Source organism: Lemur catta, chromosome 15 (genome assembly GCF_020740605.2).
Source record: "Lemur catta isolate mLemCat1 chromosome 15, mLemCat1.pri, whole genome shotgun sequence".
In the NCBI taxonomy this organism is placed as follows: Eukaryota; Metazoa; Chordata; class Mammalia; order Primates; family Lemuridae; genus Lemur; species Lemur catta.
Genome location: NC_059142.1, coordinates 5958995 through 5978505, shown reverse-complemented (window position 1 = coordinate 5978505; position 19511 = coordinate 5958995). Strand labels below are relative to the sequence as shown.

General features: G+C 52.5%; 1 protein-coding gene across 4 annotated transcripts in view; it reads right to left on the bottom strand.

Annotated features, from left to right (window-relative positions):
• DRC3 (dynein regulatory complex subunit 3) overlaps positions 1-19511 on the bottom strand; it is a 53350-nt gene that overhangs the window by 20341 nt on the left and 13498 nt on the right. For 3 of the 4 annotated variants that reach the window (XM_045526886.1, XM_045526885.1, XM_045526884.1), the window contains exons 6-12: positions 15838-15984; positions 14692-14811; positions 13930-14042; positions 12242-12416; positions 6761-6892; positions 4992-5062; positions 3331-3454 (exon numbers count right to left, since the gene is read on the bottom strand). In XM_045526886.1, the coding sequence (XP_045382842.1) occupies positions 3331-3454; positions 4992-5062; positions 6761-6892; positions 12242-12416; positions 13930-14042; positions 14692-14811; positions 15838-15984 (882 nt within the window). The remainder of the gene's footprint in view (positions 1-3330; positions 3455-4991; positions 5063-6760; positions 6893-12241; positions 12417-13929; positions 14043-14691; positions 14812-15837; positions 15985-19511) is intronic. The other variant, XM_045526887.1, reaches the window with a different exon arrangement.

Below are 19511 nucleotides of genomic sequence, written 5' to 3'. Positions count from 1 at the left end.
AATCAGGTAACAGGAGCCAGATTTTTTTCACTCAAGGCCCTAGCCCCTCCCCTGAACACCCACGTCTTGCTAAAGGCTCAGTAGATGTTTTATCAAAGGCTTTGAGTCAAACTGCCTGCGGTCAAATCACAACTCTACCATTTATTAGCTGTGTGTCCTTGGGCAGATTACCTTAATCTCTGCGCCTTGGTTTCCTCATCTGTAAAAGGGAACCATACAGTACCTACTTTACCATATTGATGTAAGATTCAAAGAGCAAATTTGTATCCACTGCTTCTCACAGGGCTGGCCCTCAGGAGGCCCCTAGTCAATGTCAGCTATTTGCTGGTGTTATTACTACTTATAGTCAGGGGATACTTTTTCCTCCTGAGAACAATGGGCCATGTTTTTTTTGCTTAAATGTAAGGAGACAGGCAATGGTGTAAGGTCCTAATTACACCTCTTGCTGCAATTGTGGACATTCCCAAAGGGACAGAGGCTCCAACTGGCTTACATAGGGCAGGGATGGCTGTCCCCTCTGAGGCCTTGAAGGCAGTACTCCACACCAGTACTCCCAGCGAGGCCAAGGCAGCCAGGCCCTTAGCTCAGAGGCGCAGCCCCATGGCCTAGTACCTGGGGCCACGGGCACACCCAGAGTGCCCACCAACCTGCAGTCTGCAGTGAGGGGAGCAGCACTGGCTCTGCGACAGTGGCCCAGGCTATGCATCTGTCAGTAGAGTCTGAATCCAGACTCTGGTCCTCACAAGGTTTGTCATCGTGAGCAGCTTACCTGACTTCTCTAAGCCACAGTCTTACCCAGTGTTCTTATCTGTAAACTGGAGACAACAATTGTACCTCCTTCGCAGGGTCCCTTGGTGAAGTAAATGCGATCATGTGTGATCATCCAGCCTGGGCCATGGCAAGCCCTCAGTGAGCAAACTCTCATCACTAGTCACTATGGCCAGCAGGTGCTGATGCGTTCCTGAGCCACAGGAATGGGTGTCAGAGGCACCAGACAGAGCCAACCAGGCATGAAGGAGGACTGGCCACCGGAAGCTCCAGCCCAGCCAGCTTCTCTGCCATGGGCCTCTGGGACTCATCTTTTCGGCATGTCCCAGTCATTAGGGAGTGAGCATATGTCAGCCCTGTGCCCGGTAGGTGTCACAGACCCAGGTGCTGTGCCATGAGGGAACTCTACCCACGAAGAGGGTCTGTCTGGGAAACTCTTTTTTTTTTTTTTTTTGAGACTCTGTCTCGCTCTGTTGCCCGGGCTAAGAGTGAGTGCCATGGCGTCAGCCTAGCTCACAGCAACCTCAAACTCCTGGGCTTAAGCGATCCTACTGCCTCAGCCTCCCGAGTAGCTGGGACTACAGGCATGTGCCACCATGCCTGGTTAATTTTTTTTCTATATATATTTTTAGTTGTCCAGATAATTTATTTCTATTTCTAGTAGAGACGGGGTCTCGCTCAGGCTGGTCTCGAACTCCTGACCTCGAGCGATCCACACGCCTCGGCCTCCCAGAGGGCTAGAATTACAGGCGTGAGCCACCGCGCCCGGCCTTGGGAAACTCTTGAGTGGGCTCTCTCTCAGGGGAGCCTATCTTCCTGGCTTGGGAAAGGTGGCATTTTCCTGTATCTGGTCAATAGCAGTTAGCCAAATTTAACAGCTTAGGGAGGAAAGGCTGGCATCACGGTGGCCCTGCCGCCATGCTGTTATGTTGGGTTTCTATCTCAGCCCCAAGACAGAGGCTGGGGGAGTCGGGGACTGCTGGTCCTCTGTGTCTGCAGGACTCAGTCCAGCGGCTGACAGAGACTTTGTGGACGTGCACACTCACACTCATTCCACAGACACATCCTGGCGTCTCCACTGTACACTGTGTACTGTTGCTGGCTCTGGGGAGGTACGTGGTGGTGAAAAGGCCCTTCCTGCCTCCCTCACGAGCTTATATGTAGTGTGAATAGTCACAAAAGCAAATTGACATAAGCCAGGTGGTTTGAAATTGTGATGAGACTCTCACCTGATAAATGGGGTATGCAACAGACAATGGTTTTTCAGGAAGGTGATGAGGGAAGGACTCTCCCATGAGCTGATATTTGAGCTGAGATCTGAATGACAAGGACAAGCCAGGCACATGGGGACCTGAGGGAAGAGCACATGTGCCAGATGGAATATCAACTGAGAGGAGCAAGCTGGACACTGGGGAACAGCTCAGAGGGTTGGGGGCGGTTGCCAAGGTGAGCAGGCCCAGTTGTGAGGTCTGTGCACTACGGGGGAACGCGCACTCTGAGTCATGGGAAGCCATTAGAGGGTGCTGTGCAAAAGTGAAATAATGTGGTTTGGGTCTCCAAGGACTGCTCTGGCTGCCATGTGGAGGACAGCCTGTAAGAGAACAGCACAGAGGCCAGTGGTCCAGGGCAAGGACAGCAGTGGCTGGCCGTGGTGGTAGCACGGAGGTGGAGAGGAACTGAGGAACTGGCATCGGGATGCATGATGCATGAGTGGCCCTTCCGTCACCTGCACTCCTTCCCAGAGACACACGCAGGCTTCTACTGGGCCCCAACGCAGACCTGGAGAGCCTTCTTAGTGTGCAGACCCAAGGGGCGAGGCAGGTCCCCCCGGGTGACCCCGCTGACTGTGTGACCATTCATCACTGGATGTGCTGGTGAAAACTGGGATGGCGACATGCTGGATCAGACTGCTGGGGCGGGGATGGGGGGGTGGGCCGAGGTCTCCAACCGTCCTGTAGTACTTCACAGAGACTCTAAAGTCAAGAAGACCTGGGGGGAAATCTCAGACCTATTTGTAACTGCCTTTCTTAGAAAGTGCCAGAAATCCCCACAGAATTGGACTTTTGGAAACCAACTCGTTGGAAAGGTGAAACCGCCTAATTGTCATGAGCTCCTCTTTAGTTGGGCCCCACAGGGTGCCCAGCCAGGTGCTTTATTTTTTTAGCCTATTTCATGTCACAACGACTCTGCAAGGCGGGTTACGATCCCCTTTTGCATATGAGGAAACTGAGGCTCCAGGAGGTTTTCAGTCTTACTCGAGCCACAGAGCGGGCCTGGACCAAGTCTGTCAGGCTCCCGCGAGCCTCGCGCCCCGCCCCGCTCAGCACGCCCCGCCCCGCCCCGCTCTTCGTGCCCCGCCCCTCCCAGCACGCCCCGCCCCGCCGCGCCCGCCCCGCCCAGCACGCCCCTCCCAGCACCGCTCTTCGTGCCCCGCCCCGTCCGCCCCGCCCCACCCCACCGCGCCCGCCCCGCCCAGCACTGCTCTTCGTGCCCCGCCCCTCCCAGCCCGCCCCGCCCAGCACCGCTCTTCGTGCCCCGCCCCGCCCCGCCCGCCGCACTCACGGAGCGCACGTCGTCAGGCAAGTCTTCGTCGAGCTCGCCCTTGACGTTCTTCTCGAGGGTGTTGATGGAGATCTCCAGGAGCTTCTCGTGGTGGTGGTTCTCCAGGTCCCGGCACTGAGCCATCGTGCAGCCATGAGTTAAGCAAAGGCCCGGGGCGGAGCAGACCGACGCATCCCTGACCCGCGGGCTGGGGCCTCTGACAAGCACGCCGAGGGCCGGGCCGTTCCAGCTGCGCGGGAACAGACTTCAGGGCTGAAGGCGAACTCTGAGGCGCCAGGTGCATCAGTGCCGTCACAGCCGTCCACCCACATTCACTAAACCCCCGAGCCATCCCAACGCCCCCGTGCCTGTCCCTACACCTGGTCATCGCGGACCCTCGCGCCTGGCTGTCCCTCCATCGTCCACTTCTCTCCTCCCCCACGGCCTCCCAACTGGACACCGCAGTGGACTGCCCGCTGGCCTCCGCACTCGCCCTTGCTCCCCACAGCAGCCAGAGCGAGCTTGAAGATGTAGACAGTCGGGAGCCCATCTGCTTTGCGCAAAGCTGCGGGAAGCCTCCCGCTCTCTAATTGGCCTAAAGGCCTCCTCTCCGAACGGGACTTCTGTGGCCAGTCCTCAGGGCCTTTGCACAGGCTGCCTCCTCTGCCTGGAATGTCCTCTCCACCCCTGTACATGGTCTGGTTGGCCACCTTCGGGTCCTCACTTAGTGGACCCTCCCTCAGGAAGGCTCCTGGCACCCGCCCTGGGTTAACCGCTACTCACCCTGTACCTTTGATACCACTTATTACCTACATAACTTCTGCCTCCCTGCTGGACTGTGAGTCCCAGGAGGGCAGGACCAGGCAGTTGCTTCTGGGTGGGGCATAGCAGTTTGCCCCCCACGTGGCAGGGCCCTGAGTTCAGGTGGCAGAAGGGTTGGTCATGCTCCAAATGTTGGTCCTAACCCTAACATTTAACCTGACCAGTTCATTATACATAATTGTCAGTGTCTGCAACGTGGATGGTGCCTCACCCCCAGAGTGCTTTTGTCTGCAGCACAGGGACAGGCCCTGATTCTGGGGCATCATCTCCCCATGAGCTTCACCCACGTAAGAACAAACACGCCCAGACTCTACTCTAGTCCAAACCATCATAACAAGACCGATTGTTCTGAGGGAAGGGAAACCCCCTTGGACCCCATGGAACATTCTTTTGAACATTATAAATGGTTGCCAAATCTGCATCCTTTGAAGCTGAGCCTTTTCCGTGGTGAAAAACTGGAGGTTTTACATTCCCCTAATTTCACAGGTGGTGACTTCCACTAAATAGGATCCTGTGACAAATTTATCATCTTGGTGGAGGTGTAGAGCTTTCTGTAAATCAAACAAGGAGGGGGTATTTCTGGTAAAAAGTAAAGTATGATTATAGAGCACTGACTTCTTACTATCTCTGCCAATGTATTCAGGGCACCAGCGGCAGCGGGAGGGGTGGGGGTGTCCCTGCAGGTGGGCATCTAGAAGGAACCCCACTTATTTGTATTCTGCTTACTTTTCAAAGAAGCTTCACCCTTCCTTGCCTTTTGTTAAAAATACAGGTGCCCCTCCCCTAGCTCCTTTAGAGGCCAGGACAACCCAAAGGCCCTGTGGCACCTCCCCATGGGGAAGTCATCAAAGAAAGGATATAGGCTTTGGACATTTTCGATAAAGAGTTCCACCAAGTCGATGATGTTCCTTTCGAACAAGTTTATAGTCTCCTGGAAATGATAACATAGTTAACATGCATATTTAGACACCCAGCATCAGAGCAAAAGTTATTCTTTAGCACTTAGTAGTCTCCTGCTCTAATCACAGAACTTCAGGGTAAAGAGCACACACCTTGACCTTCCTAGGCAGATGTTTGGGAACTCTCTATCCAGAGCTCTGTTGCTCTGCAACCATATTAACTCATTCGCCACCTGAACGTCTAATGCTTTCACCGGACCTTTGCCTGTGCCAGTCCTTCTCCCAGGAACACTTGTCTGTCCTGATCTTACTGCCCTCATCCCCAACACACACACAGAGCTAACTAACCCCCTTCCTTTGGGCTTCTCAGTGGCATTCACCCACCACCCCAGGAAAACAGTGAAGTGAGTTGTCAAGAACCAGACTACCTGGGTGGATATCCCAGCTCCACCACTGTGTGTAACTGTGGGAAAGTTTACCTCCCTGGGCCTCAACCGCCTTATTTGTGGAATGGGTTTCCTACCTAGTACCTGTCTCACATAGCTGTGGTGGGGTTAAATGAATCACTTCACACAAGATGCTTTGCGAGGTGCCTGGCAGCGAGAAGGCCCTCCTGAGAGCTGGCTGTTACCCCAGGCCTCTACCGTTAGTTGTTGTTGCCCGGTGCTTAGCAAGGCACCTAAGGCCTAGATGGGACTCAGTATGGATTGAGGGAACAATGGAAGACGCAGCTGTGAGGCCTGCTACTCTGGGAGCACCCCCGCCATCTGCCATAAATTCCAGGGGCTGCAAGGTGGGCCAAGGGTGCAGGGGATCAACAGGAGCCTGAGGACTGTCTGCAGGCCGAGCACACTGTGCATATTCCAAATGTATGTAAGTGCCGTTATAGTAAATAAAAATAGGGTCATTGAAAAGTGTTACTGCCCTTGCAGCTTTTGGGCTGCTGGTAATACAAGTATGACAGTGCATGGGTTCTGGGAAATGTCTGGATGTTGAAAAGCAATCTCCCTGCCTGAAAACGTTGGGAGCTGCTGCCTCCCTCTCCCCCGTGCTGCATGCTGCTTCTGCAGTGCTTGCAGCTTCCCCAGTGGGGAACAAGCATCTGCCGTGAGATGTGATGGGGAAATCTATCCCATGTCTGAGGTGTCACTTGACTTGTGAGGAATTGATTAGGCGCTATCTCTTGGCCCAGCCACAGCAGCAGCCGATGCGGTTCAATTCATCACACCACTTCAGACTCCCAGCCTCTGATGCCTTGTGAACACGCAAGTCACCCTGGCCCCTAATGAATTTGAGACAGCAGCGCTTTTCATTTCCACTACTTAGTGCTGAGTTGCAGGCTCCTCGCATCGCCCAGGAGGTGGCAACTACAGGCTGCAATGCGGAGGAGCCTTTGTTTGGTCCCCAAGTGGGGGTCCACTTTATCTTCCAAGCACCCAAACAGTTCCTTCAGCCTAATCAAAAACCCCTCCCTGCTGAGGCTCGGGGCTCTTCCACGAGGGGGCAAACATTCCAGAATAATGAGCTCACTTCTCATTCTCCACAAGAATCTTTTCTAATCTAAATTATTAAAATGTGTTAAAAGCAAACACAGGACTGATGAGCAAGAAAGCTTCAGCCTGACACGCTGAGTGGCACTGGACGTTTCCAACAGAGGAGCGCGCGGGACGGCCGCGGTTCGAGCGCAGACCTGCAGCCGCAGCACACTTGCACCCCACGCCCAGCCTCACCTCCAGCTGCTCCACCAGCTGCATCTCCAGTGTCATGAGCACATTGAACAGCTCCGTGATGTCTTCGCCACACTCCATGATCTTCTTCTCAATGCTGGGCATCTCAGTCTCTTCTCGAATGGCACTTAAACTCTGGAAACAAAAGCCTGTGCTTTAGGAATAATCAACTACTAAGTATAGTTAGTTAGTGGCAGGTGGCAATTTGGTTTTATGGGTAAGAACTTGGACTCAGGAGACGGCAAGTCTCAGTTTTGCCATTGGCCAGCTCTGTGAGCTTGTAGAAGCTGCCCACCCTCTCCATACCTACCTCCTTGACTATACAGTGGGCATGATAACAGCCCATACCCATACCTCGACACGGGTAAGAGAACCCTGTGAGCTCTAGTAAGTGCTCAATGCCTGTTAGCTCCGGGTTTTTTGTTTGTTTGTTTGTTTGTTTTTTGAGACAGTCTCACTCTGTTGCCCGGGCTAGAGTGAGTGCCGTGGCATCATCCTAGCTCACAGCAACCTCAAACTCCTGGACTCAAGTGATCCTCCTGCCTCAGCCTCCCGAGTAGCTGGGACTACAGGCATGCGCCACCATGCCCGGCTAATTTTTTCTATATATATTTTTAGCTGTCCATATAATTTCTTTCTATTTTTAGTAGAGACGGGGTCTCGCTCTTGCTCAGGCTGGTCTCGAACTCCTGAGCTCAAACAATCCGCCTGCCTCGGCCTCCCAGAGTGCTAGGATTACAGGCGTGAGCCACCGCGCCCGGCCTGCTCCAGTTTTTATTAGAGGCTGTGGGCAGGTGGAAGGAGCCCCAAAATATGTTGCTGTGGAATGTTGACTATTTTAAGACACTTAAAAATAGCAGATGCAAAGAGGACACTCTGACCTCCCCTTTTCTTCCTGAAAGCAGGGGATGAAACTCCCATGTAAAAGGCACTCTCCCTGTGCTAGGAGGAAGGAAGACATTCTTATCACCAGAGACGGGGAGTCAGGGCCGAGAGAAATCTGTACAAACCTTGTTCAACTAACCCTCATCTGCCTAGTCAAGCTCCACAATTAATTGCCCTAGCCCAGACCCCTTTGGTTTGTCATGTTTTCACAATTTACTACTCTTTGTCCAATCTAGTATAAGCTTTCGGCACTAACTGCTTCTTTGGGTCTTCACTTTTCTTGTGAGTGTTCCCATGTACATGTGAAAATTACTAAACAAAATTTGTATGTTTTTCTTCTGTTAGTCTATCCTATGTCAGTTTAATTCTGGTCTCACTTGGAGGCCCTAATAGGGTAAAAGAAGAATTTTACTTGCCCTATAACTTCAGAGTCAGGTGGACCTGAATTTGAATCCTGCCTGGGTCACGTATTAGCAGGGTGACCTTGAGAGAGCCACTTGTGTTTTCTAGGCTTCGGTTTCATCACTGTACACGGGGAGAAGAATCTGTGCTTCACAAAGTCTTGGGGATCAGAGGCCAGGTATGTGAAGTGCCTGGCGAGACGCGATTAATGGAGGTTCCTATAAAAGGCCTGTAACAGGCACAGGTTGGGAGAGACACTGGAAAGGAAAGACAGCTTCAGTCTTTGAGGAAGTCAGGTGAACCTGCACAGAACCCCAGTGAGGAAGCGGAAGCCAGCGGTGAACATGCCAAACGGTGTGGAATGAGAGGTGCTTATGGGCTGGAGAGCAGCCTGGGGTCCACGGACGGTGCTGAGTACCAGCTGTTCACTAGCAAAGGGCCTGGGATCGCAACCAACACTGGGTGCAACGTCAGCTTGTTTTTCTTGACACTTGGTATTTATCACAAAGAAGGACGGAGTAATGGCATGATTCAGTGGGGTGAATGATATTCATAATAATGGCTACCCCGTCTGGAGAAAAACCAGGCTCAATCTCTACCTCAAGCCTTACATGAAAACAAATTCCTGATGGAGTGAAGATTCAAATGTAAAAAATAAAACCATAAAAGTGCTAGAAGAAAACATGGGGGATTTTTAATAAATAACCTCCGAGTGGAGAAGTCTTTCTCAAGTACAACCAGAGGAAAAGATTGATAAATTCTACTACATAAGAAAATGTACATGTGCTACTTGGGAGGCCAAGGCAGGAGGATTACTTGAGGTCAGGAGTTTGAGACCAGCCTGGGTGATATAGTGAGACCCTGTCTCAAAATCTATTTTTTTTTTTTTTTAGAATTCTGAATGGCAAAAGCACCTCAGACAAAGTGGCAAAATAAACAACAAAATGGGAAAAATATCTGCAACTCATTTCACTGATATAGGGCTAATCTCAATCTTTAAAGAGCTCCTACAAAGTAACCATATTTTAAAAAAGAAAGATGTACCGAGAGAGACAAAAAGCAAATAGAAAAATGAATAAGAGCAAAACATAAGAACAAATAGTTCTCACAATAAGAAATACAAATGGTTGTAGAACACATGCTGCTCACCTCCCCCCCCACCCCCCCCCCACCCCCCGTGGGGAAATTAAACTCGTACCGAAGGTGCACGAGATTCGCAAACATGAGAAAGCTTGTGACACTGGCCTGACAGGGCTGTGGAAAGTACAGGCTCTGTGGGGTGCAGTTGGCCAATAACTATGAAAAGTCCCAATGCACAGTTCTACTTTTAGGACTTCATCCTGCAGGTCAAACTTGTACCTACTTATTCAGTGCAACACTGAAAGAGCAAAAGGTTGGAAAAAAATTCAATTGTCCATCAGTAGGGACTGGCTAAATAATTATGGTTCATCCATGAAGTGAGATATTTTACAGCTATAAAAAATATGAAGCAACTCTTTCGTTTTGGAAGACTCTCCAAGATGCATAGATGACACAGGAAAGCAAAGTGCAGAACAGTGCATGCCACACTTTCATCTCTCTCTCTCACACACACACACACACACACACACACACACACACACACACACACACACAGATACGTGGTAAGGAGGGAGACTGTCTCCTTGTGGGCATTTTTCGTTCTGTGCCATGTGCGTGTACTACCTATTCAAAAGTGAACCCGGACTGCACGCAGACTCACTTGCCTCAGGCCTTGCACAAGTGCTTTCCCTTTGTCTCGCAGGTTCCTCACTACAGTTCCACAACGTGGTCATTTCCATTTTACAGTTGAGGAAATGGAGGCCATGAGAGGGTCCCTGGTGTGCCTCGGGGTCACCAGTGCGGGGTCTGAGCCCCAAGCCTTGTATGACTGCACCATGACCTGAGGCGTGCCCCACCGGGCACGGGACAGGGCTGTGTGCAACGGAGGAGGCCTAACGGGGCGTGCGGCGGGTGGGGGGATTGCGGGACAAAGCTATGGGAGAGGGCATGTGAGGGGAGGGAAGGGGGGCTCTCAGGGCACATGGGGTCTTGAAAACTTGCAGGACAGTGGCTTTAGCTTAGACTGAGCATCAGAAGCACCTAGGGAGCTCTGGAGAGTCCCTGTGCCAGGCCACACCCCAGGTTGCCTAAGCGGGTGCCCCTGGGCCGGAGCATGAGCATATTTCCAGGCCTCACGAACTCTGCATATAGGCTGGGCAAGATCCACTGTTCTAAGCGCCAGGAGGGGAGCCTGGGGGTCTGCCAGCTCATCCAAGGTGGCCTCTGAGCCGCCGGCCTGCTGTGAAGGCCCGATCCACACTCCATCCGAGGAGCAGAGCAGCTCCTTCCGAGTCAGGCTTGGCCTGGCCCACGTCCTGCTTCTTCAGAGGGACTTGCTGCTGAGGGGCCAGGCCACCGGGCAGGCTTCAGGAGAAGCTGGCCCATGAATATGCAGGTGTCCCAAACCCAACGGCTACCGGGATCAGATAAGAAATGTCAGGGCGGAAAAGGCTGGGCAGGGACTGGGGGACTAGAGCCATGGCCTGTCCAGAGGGGACAACCACCGCTCAGGCACTGAGTGACAACTGCCTCCAGAGAAGCTGGCAACCACAATTTTTCTGTGAAATCTGCCAGTTTCTAATGTCAGCAAAATGTTCAAAACGTTTTTAAACCCTCTGCAGACCAAATAAAACACATATGTGAGCCGAGTGTGTTCCTCTGCTGATGGTTTTGAACTTCTGGTTGAGTGCAGTAACACCCCTTCCTGTACCATTATAAGGAGGGTCTGGAGAATTAAATCCCACAGATTGTGAGGTCCCGTTAGTGAGGCTAATGTGACAAGAAGGGGGTGGGGGAGTGGGGAGGGCTGGGAAGCATATGGAGTCGATCACCAACTCTGTTAGATCTGCCCTCCCTGGGGATTTTTCTCTACTTTAATGTTCACAACGAGGAATAGCTTTATGGGCTCCTTGAAACCCCTGTGCTATAAGCAAACCTGGTGTGTGAGAAGAGTTTTTGAGGAGAAAGAGGGTCCATAGCTTTCCTTAGGGTCTCACAAAGATCTGTGACTTAGAACAGGTTGAGAATCCTGTCTTTAAAAGTAATGCTAACTAGGGTATGGCTCACGCCTGTAATCCCAGCACTTTGGGAGGCCAAGGTGGGAGGATTGCTGGAGGCCAGGAGTTCCAGATCAGCCTGAGCAAGAACAAGACCCTGTCTGTACAAAAAAAAAAAGAAAAATTAGCTGGGCATGGCGGTATGTGCCTCTAGTTCCAGCTAATTAGGAAGCTGAGGCAGGAGGATCACTTGAGCCCAGGAGTTTGAGGTTGCTGTGAGCTATGATGAGGCCACTGCACTCTAGCCTGGGCAACAGAGCAAGACCCTGTCTCAAAAAAAAAAAAAAAAAAGATAACGCTAATTGAAAGAAACAATTCCCATCAAGTACAAAGATTGGCAGCCCTTCCAATGACATCTGCTTGGGCCAGGCCCAGTGGCCTGATTAGGATGGGTCCCAAACACCTGGGGCATTCCTTTGCTGTTCCCCCAGGTGGAAAGCCCTTTCTCCCTGTCCAACTCTTCTTTGTCCTATAAGCCTCAGCCTGAGTTAAGGTACCCCCAGGGCACCCCCAAGGTTCACGGGCTTCCCTCTGGGTTAGCACTGACCACTTCACTCACTCAGTGGGGAGGGCCTGGGCCTGGGTCTGAGTCCCACGTGGGCAGGAACCATGTCTGGCATGGCTCCAGCTTGCCAGGGCTGGGCACAGAGTGGGGCTCAGAAAATGTCTGTTGAATGAATGAATGAATGAACAAAAGAAAAGTAGTAGTTGTCATCATCCTTATCATAATAGTATGGTCATACTAATACAGTTGTTAATAGTGATGATGATGATAAGGAGGTGGGGATGGGGACGACCTTGAATCCCAGGGCCATTTTATGTGCCAGAGACCCACAGGCCCCACACACAGCTCTTCGTCGTGCAGCAGGGAAGCTGTGGCTGGTGGTACTGGGTACGGTGGACCTTGGCTCTGGCACTTATTAGCTGTGATCCCTGGCAAATGGGGACGATGACCATGGGCCTCAGGGGTCATCATAGGGCACAGGAGTTGCAGTCCCTCCACAGTGGGTGTTGGGGCTCGGCACCATAGAGCAGGAGGCAGGGCGGCCTTGGGGCTTACCAGTAAGTACTTCTCCTCGAACTCAGCAATCCTGTGTTTGCCTTGCTCCTGGTTTTCCTGGATGGCCTCATGGATACATTCATTGAAGGTGTCAAGCTCTATTTTCCGCTTCTCATGCTGTTTCAGGCCATACTCGAAAATGCTCAGGCAGATGATGACAAATTTGTCCTTGTAGGTGAGTGGCTGTTAAGGAAGCTCACGGCTGTGTCAGGAGGGGGCCACCGGGGGCAGGGGGCGGGGGGTATATGACAAAGGTGTGGGTAACTCCCCGAGCAGAGTGCAGACTGTGTGCTCAATACGGTGTGTGGGATTCAGACCCACGGTCTCATGTGGTCCGTCTGACAGATGAAGAAACTGCAGAAAGCCAAGATTTGGAGAATAATGTGGTGACTGGGACAACCCCGCCCTCAGCCTGCAGGATTCAGGAACGGGGGCTTTGTGGGGGGTGGCAGGGGCCATAGGAGGAGTCTACAGGGCAGAGGAGAGACATGCTAAGAAAGTCCCAGAAGAGACTCCTGGGAGAGCTGAGGGGCCAGGGAGGGGCTGTGAGCCGGGAGAGCCAGCCCCGTCGGGGAAATGGGCAGCGTGCATTTTTGTCTCTGGCATGTTATCTAGAAGGGCACCTCTCCTGAGGGCCTCTCTTGGTGCTCAGCTGCTGTATCTGAGCTGGGGGAAGACCGTGTGGTTCAAGTCCTGGCTCTGCCACTGCTTCCGGGACCCACCCTGGCAAGTCACTTCACCTCTCCAGGCCTCAGTTTCCTCATCTGCAGCTGACGTACAACAGAACCTACCCTACGGAGTTCTTAGTAGAGGTTCTTGGAGTCAGGCAGGTACAGCCCAGAGGGCCTTCAGTGATCCTGGGGGGATGGAAACTGATTCTCAGAGAGGTGGAAACCCTTGCCCCAAGTCACATGGCCACACTGTGCTAGAGCTGAGAGGCAAACACAGGGCACCCAGCTGGTGGGTGGCGAGGCCAAGCTGGGAGCCCCTCCCTCATTCTCTTCAGAATGTCGGGTTTGAGTGAATTTCTCTCTATCCAGTGAAGGTCACCATCTGTGACTGGTTCCTCATCTCAGAGCTCTCAGATCCAGGAACTCCTCCAGCCTACCCTGAGTCCCTCAGCTTACAATTTAAGCCTATTGATTGGTTGTCATGGCCACAGCCATATGACAAGTACTGAGCACACCCTCTGGGCTCTGGTTGACTGGAGAGAAGAATGCAGGCTCTCAGGCTCCACAGACAGCGTAGCCTCTGCAAGCTTAGCGTCCCCAACTGTGCATGGAGTTAATCATGGCACCTGTCTAGTGGGTGGTTGGGAAAACTGTATCCTCTGTATGCAAGTGCACAGCAGGAACAATGAGAGTGGCTGATAAGGATCATTGCTGTAAATGCGCATTTCAATCAATCTCTCCACCTCCAAAAACCTGACTTGCCAAGCACAGCTGACCCTTGCCATGTTGACCAGACACTCAATGTGTCCCCGAAATCTAGACAGCATTTGCCCCATGCTGCTCAAATGACCTTTCTCAAGGAGTACATTGCTCTGAAGTGGAGAGTTTACTTTCCAGGGTCTTATAAGAGATGTGGGGAAACCGAGGCCCAGAGTGGAAGGGGACTTGTCAAAGGCAGGCTGGTGACACAGGGACCAGGCTCTGTCAGAGGAGGCAGCTGTGAACTCAGAAGGATATGCCTCGAGGAGCTCGCTGACACCGGGCAGGTAGGACAGCTTCTTGCCCTCCACGTCCTCTGTGTACATGCTGTCAAACAGGAAGGAGCCGTTCAGGTGCTCAACAAATGCAGCCTGCGGGCAGAAACATACCAGGGCCCGGTGACTCCAAGGAGGGCCCCCTAGGACATCTCACAGGCGCCTGTGAGGGCACACGGTGGGGGGCTGCGCCAGGCACTGGGCTGGTGAAGGCTTCATGGATGAGGGGCTGCTGCACTTGGGCTCCAGCCTCTGAGGAAGGTGGGTTGGGGGGAGTATTCTAGGCAAAGGGAATGGCACGTGCGGAGGTGCAGAGGCCTAAAACTGCAGGCTGTTTCCAGAACATTACATGTGGCCCAGTCTGACTGCAGGGAGGGGTGGGGACTGGTGGGAGGGAGGCCAGCAGGGCCCAGTCATGAATTCACCCATCTGAGCTAAGGGACTTGAGCTGTTGCTGGCATGCCATAGGGAACTGCCTGAGAGTCTTAAGAAGAGGAGTCGCTCTGACAGATTGTCTAGCACATTCTCTCCAGCCCTGGGCTGGAGGCAAGAAGGCCAGTGCAGACAGGGGTCGGGGTCTGGGCTGCGATGGAGCTGGCCGTGGGCAGAGTGAGGTGGGGAGAGGGCATCAGGCCCTGTGTTCTCAGAGCCTGGGGACCCCTGCCCACCTCTGCTGAACAGGATCAGTGCCCTCACGTGGGCATCTCTGAGCCAGGCCGAGGTGTGCGGCCTGCCCGCGTGGTACCTTGTGTCTCTCCAGCTCCTCCCGCTGGGCCTGCTCGTCCTCCAGCCGCGCCTGCATCAGGTTCTCCCGGTGCTTCAGCTCATCGATGCTGTACTGGTGCTTGGCCTCCGCCCGCTCTTTCTGACCCAGGAATAGGAAGAGGCGCCGTTACCAGAGATGTCTGGCTCCTCCGAGCAACACTGCCTCGGCCATCCTGCAGCCTCCTGCACATGGGCAGGGGTGTCGCACGGGTCCCCTTCGTGAAGGCTGTGAGAGCCAGGAGGTCTTGTGGAGGAGAACCGCTCCTCTCCTTGTGGCCCTTCGCAGCTGTCTGAGTCTAAGGGAGGTCAAGGAAGGCAGCACAGCAGCCTGAGGCTGGGGGCTATCTCGGGGCGGGGGCCCAGTGATGGAGCACCCCTCCACCGGACTTGGTGTCCTCCTCAGAGCACTTGCCCCCCCCCAAGCCTCAAGGCAGGCCCTCTGGCATCTTTAGGCAAGGACAATGGGAGAGGTAAAGTGAGTCAAAGGCCATAGGACTGGTCACAAGGGTCCTGGCCCTTGCCTCTGTGCTCTACCTCCTCCTGGCTCTTTCTCAGCCGGGAATGTCCTCACCCCTTTGTCAGCTCACTCTGAGCACCCCAGGTGATCTCACCTGTGCCCATGTCTTCACGTACAGCCAAGGTGATCCTCGGATGACACTCAGGTCTCTATCTGCAGCCCAGACTCCACCTCTGAGAGCCAGAACTGAGCTTCCGGTGGCCTGACTCCCTCCAGAGCTCAGCTATTACTATTGCTCCTGGGGTCACACAGACTTGGGGTGAATCCTGGCTGGGCCGAGAGCCAGTGACCCTAGCTAATCGCTGGCCCTCCTTCGGCCTCCTCAACATCTTCATCTGGAAAACCAGCCAGTGCAGGATGGCTCTGAGGTGGCCCTGAGACAATGCTGGAGGGAGCCGGGCTGGCGGGAGCATGCATGAGACGGTACCCACAAGGGTGCTGTGGGACTCGCTTTGGCAGAGGCAGGTGGAGGGAGCTGGGGAGGGGGAGCTGCCCTCTCTCTCCTCCTACTTGTGCACGGGGGAAGCTACCCCTCAACACCCCTTTCCCACGAAGCCTGGGAGCCTGAAGGCTCTGTCTCACAGAGCTGGGAGACAGGGAGACACTTGCCGTGTGGTCACTGATGCGCCAAAAGTCCAGGTACACGAGGTCAGGAAGATAGGCACAGATGAACATCCTGTAATCCTCTGCCTCCGAGATGGGGTTCCCAGAAAGGCTGAGTGTGCGCAGGCACTTGAACCGTCGCAGGTAGATGATCTGGGGAGAGGTGGGGGAGAAAGACCTGTTTTCTTGGCCATCGCAGAGCTGAGAACACACCTGCAGCCTCTCTCCTCAGCACTGTTTCGGAGTTTGCAGCCTGGCCACAGCACCATCAGCACTAGGTGGGGTGACGGGCAGGGAGGGGGTTCCAGGCTGGGCAGCAGTACTGACGCTGGTCAGCCATGGGCTTTCCAAAGAATCAGCAGACTAGGGTTCAAATCCTAGCTGTGGGATGTTAGACATGTTATCTAATATCTGTGAGCCTCAATTTTCTCATCTGTAAAATGGGTAAAACGATATCATGTGTGTTATAGGTGATGTAAAGACCAAATGAAACAAGCTATTAAAAGCATTTAGAAGAGGGCCCGATACCGACCTACTCAATGAGTGGTAGTTGTAGCTGCTGTCAGTGGCCACTCACACAGGCATGCCTTTGTACATCGTAAAGCCCGCAAAAGGTCCAAATATCTTAAATTAAATGGAACCCAATTTATTGTTAACCTTGGATTCATGGGATAACAGTTAGTAGAACATTCCACTAACTGCTATTTGTTCTTCCTATACTCTATATTTAGTAAAATGTGGAAAAAGTCAACCAGATAGTTAATACTTCATTGGATAGCATATTCTGAACACCTAGACATTATATTATGAAAAGATAGAAAGGAAACCTAGCATGCTTTTTCGAATGAATTTCTTTCAGTCATTTGTTTGTTCATTTGCTCAACAAACATTATTGGGCACTTCGCAGGCTTCAGGCATGTGCCAGGCCTTGGGGATATCGTGGTGAACAAGGCCCATGTGGGCCCTGCTCTTATAGCAACAGATTTAACAATAAGATCACTAGGGTTGGGGTAAGTGCTATAAGGAACATAGAGATGGCCCCACGAGAGAAAATAATAGCGAGGCCTTTTTCAGTTAGGGGACTCAGAGTTCTCTCTGGGGAGGTGACATTTAATCTGAGACCTGAGGGAGCCAGCCGTGGAAGAGCAGAAAGCACACTCTCGGCAGCAGAACAGTATAGGCAAAGGCCCTGGGGCAGGAAAGGACTTGGCACATACTGAGAACTGGGCCAAAGCCAGGGTGGCTGCAGCTTGGTGGGGAGGGGCTGGGGGACAGACTTGGAACGAGACTGGACAGGAGGTCAGGGGCTGGTTTATGTTAAGACCATGCAGGCTACAGTCAAGAGTTTGGATTTTATTCTAAGGACAATGGAAGCCACTGGAGTTTTTAAGTGTGTATGACGTGCGGGAGACAGGATCTGATTTAATTTTTAAGAGATCTCCTACTGAGATTCCATTGTTTGTCTTTCAAATGGCAAAGAGAGACACATTTGAAAACAAAGTGTGTTGTAGAAGGTGAGAGGGAACAGGCTGCCTCATCCTTGTTGGTGGGCTTTTATTAATAAGTAGTTCTACTACTGAGGGCAATTTGGCATGATCCATCAAAATTTAAAATGCACATGTCCTTTGACCTAGCAATTCCCCTCTAGGAATTTATCTTACAGATGGCTCATCCAGGAGCAAAGTAACCCCTGTTCAAGTACATCCCCTGTTCAAGGACATCCACTGCAGCCTGTGTGTAGTGGCACCAGGTTGGAAACGACCTTGACATCTACCTACAGGGACCGAGAAACACATCATGCTGCGGCTGAGTAATGGAATGATCCAGCTGAGAGGGGGCACTGGTGACTTGGGAGGAGAGGGGACACCAAAGGCAGGTGTTTGGAGGGTATCTGGACAGGCATGACAATCACACCCAGTGTTTAAACACAAGGCTCCTGGAAGGACACACATGCAACTGAGAAGCAGCTGGGGCCTCTGGAAGGGGAAGCTGGGACAGAGGCCAGGAGTGAACGAAGCTCTTCCCTATGTGTTCAAACGTCTGCTTAAATGTCTATGTTTTTGTTTTGTTTTTTTTTGAGATAGGGTCTCACTCTGTCACTCAAGCTAGAGTGCAGTGGCATCATAATAGCTCACTGTAGCCTCAAACTCCTGGGCTCAAGTGATCCTCCTGCCTCAGCCTCCCGAGTAGCTGGGACTACAGGCATGCGTCACCATGCCCACTATTTTTTTTTTTTTTACTTTTTATAGAGACAGTGTCTCACTATGTTGCCCAGGCTGGTCTCGAACCCTTGGCCTCAAGTGATCCTCCCTCCTTGGCCTCTCAAAGTGCTGGGACTACAGGCATGAGCCCCTGTACCCAGCCCATGTGTTTGTTTTTAATGCAAGGAGCAGAAACAAAAATAAGCCTAATAAATAAACAGATGACAAGAAAGTATATAATTAGATGTCCTATAAATGGTGCAGATGAGGACTAAAATTAAAGATGCTCAGGGTTAGGAGCTAATACCTGAGCGGCATCCAGTCAGGACTCTCTGGGTCAAGTAACTAAGAAGGCTGGTACCTGATTAGGTAAAGACAATCCAGGGTCCCCAGGGTCCCCAGGATGTGGCCAGGCCTTAGGAACATCTGGCCCAGACACCTCCACATTCCCTGGCAGCTTCTCCCCATGGGCCTTCTTTCTCTCTGGGGACTGGCTTTATTGGCTTCTTCCATGTGCACAAGGGGCCACCTGGCACCCAGCATCCTGCTGGGAAAGGGTGATGGGATTTCCTTTTGGCCAGTCCCTGCAGGGGCAGAATGGGAGGAGAAGACCCAAGGCCAAGGGGGAAGTGGGGTGTCCAGGCAGGGCCCAGGCATGTTCCCCTCCACACCCTCCGCATCCCCTCGTGCCCAGGCCTGGGCCTTCAGAGGGACACGGTCTCAGCTCTATTGAAGCCTCCAAATGTCCAAAGGAAAACAAATCGGAGGAGATTCATTCCCACGTAAGCCCTGGGATATAGGACCTACCAAGGCAGGAACATCTGCTAAATGCTCAGAAATATTTTCAAGCAGCAAGGTTTGAGGCTGTTTGAGGTTAACCCTTAATCTGAAAATTCCTGAATAATATCACTTTCTACGTACTTACTATGTGCTAGGCCCTGTATCGGGCATGACTCAATCTTCACAACAACCCCATGAAGTAGCAACTACTATTATTCCCATTTTATAGATGGGCAAATGGGCACCCAGAACTCAAAGTCACTGGCCAAGGTCAGGCAGCTGGTAGGTGGCAGTGCTGAGACTTGAACACAGAGACCACATCTCAGCCCCTGACTCATTTGCCTGCACCCTCCATGCCTCACTCCGCCATCCCACTGGCCAGTGTTTGGTTTCCCTGCCCCCACAGGGCAGAGGGCAGGCTGGACAATCAAGACTTGAACCCTGGAAAGGGCATGGGTTGGGTTTAGATCCTCCATCTGGCACAGGGAAAACTTCCGAGACCACACGGCCTCCAGGGTTTGGCCCTGCTGGACAGACTTAAAAATATAGGTCACAATTCAGTGCTTGACCAGGCCATTCATCTAAGCCACCAAGCCTGGCTGTCCCCCAGCCATGCTATTGGTCTGAGGGTCAGTGCAGGCCCTAGGACTGCCCGATCAGAATGACGGGTCACTGATGGGGGCAGATTTCTTGCTCTCT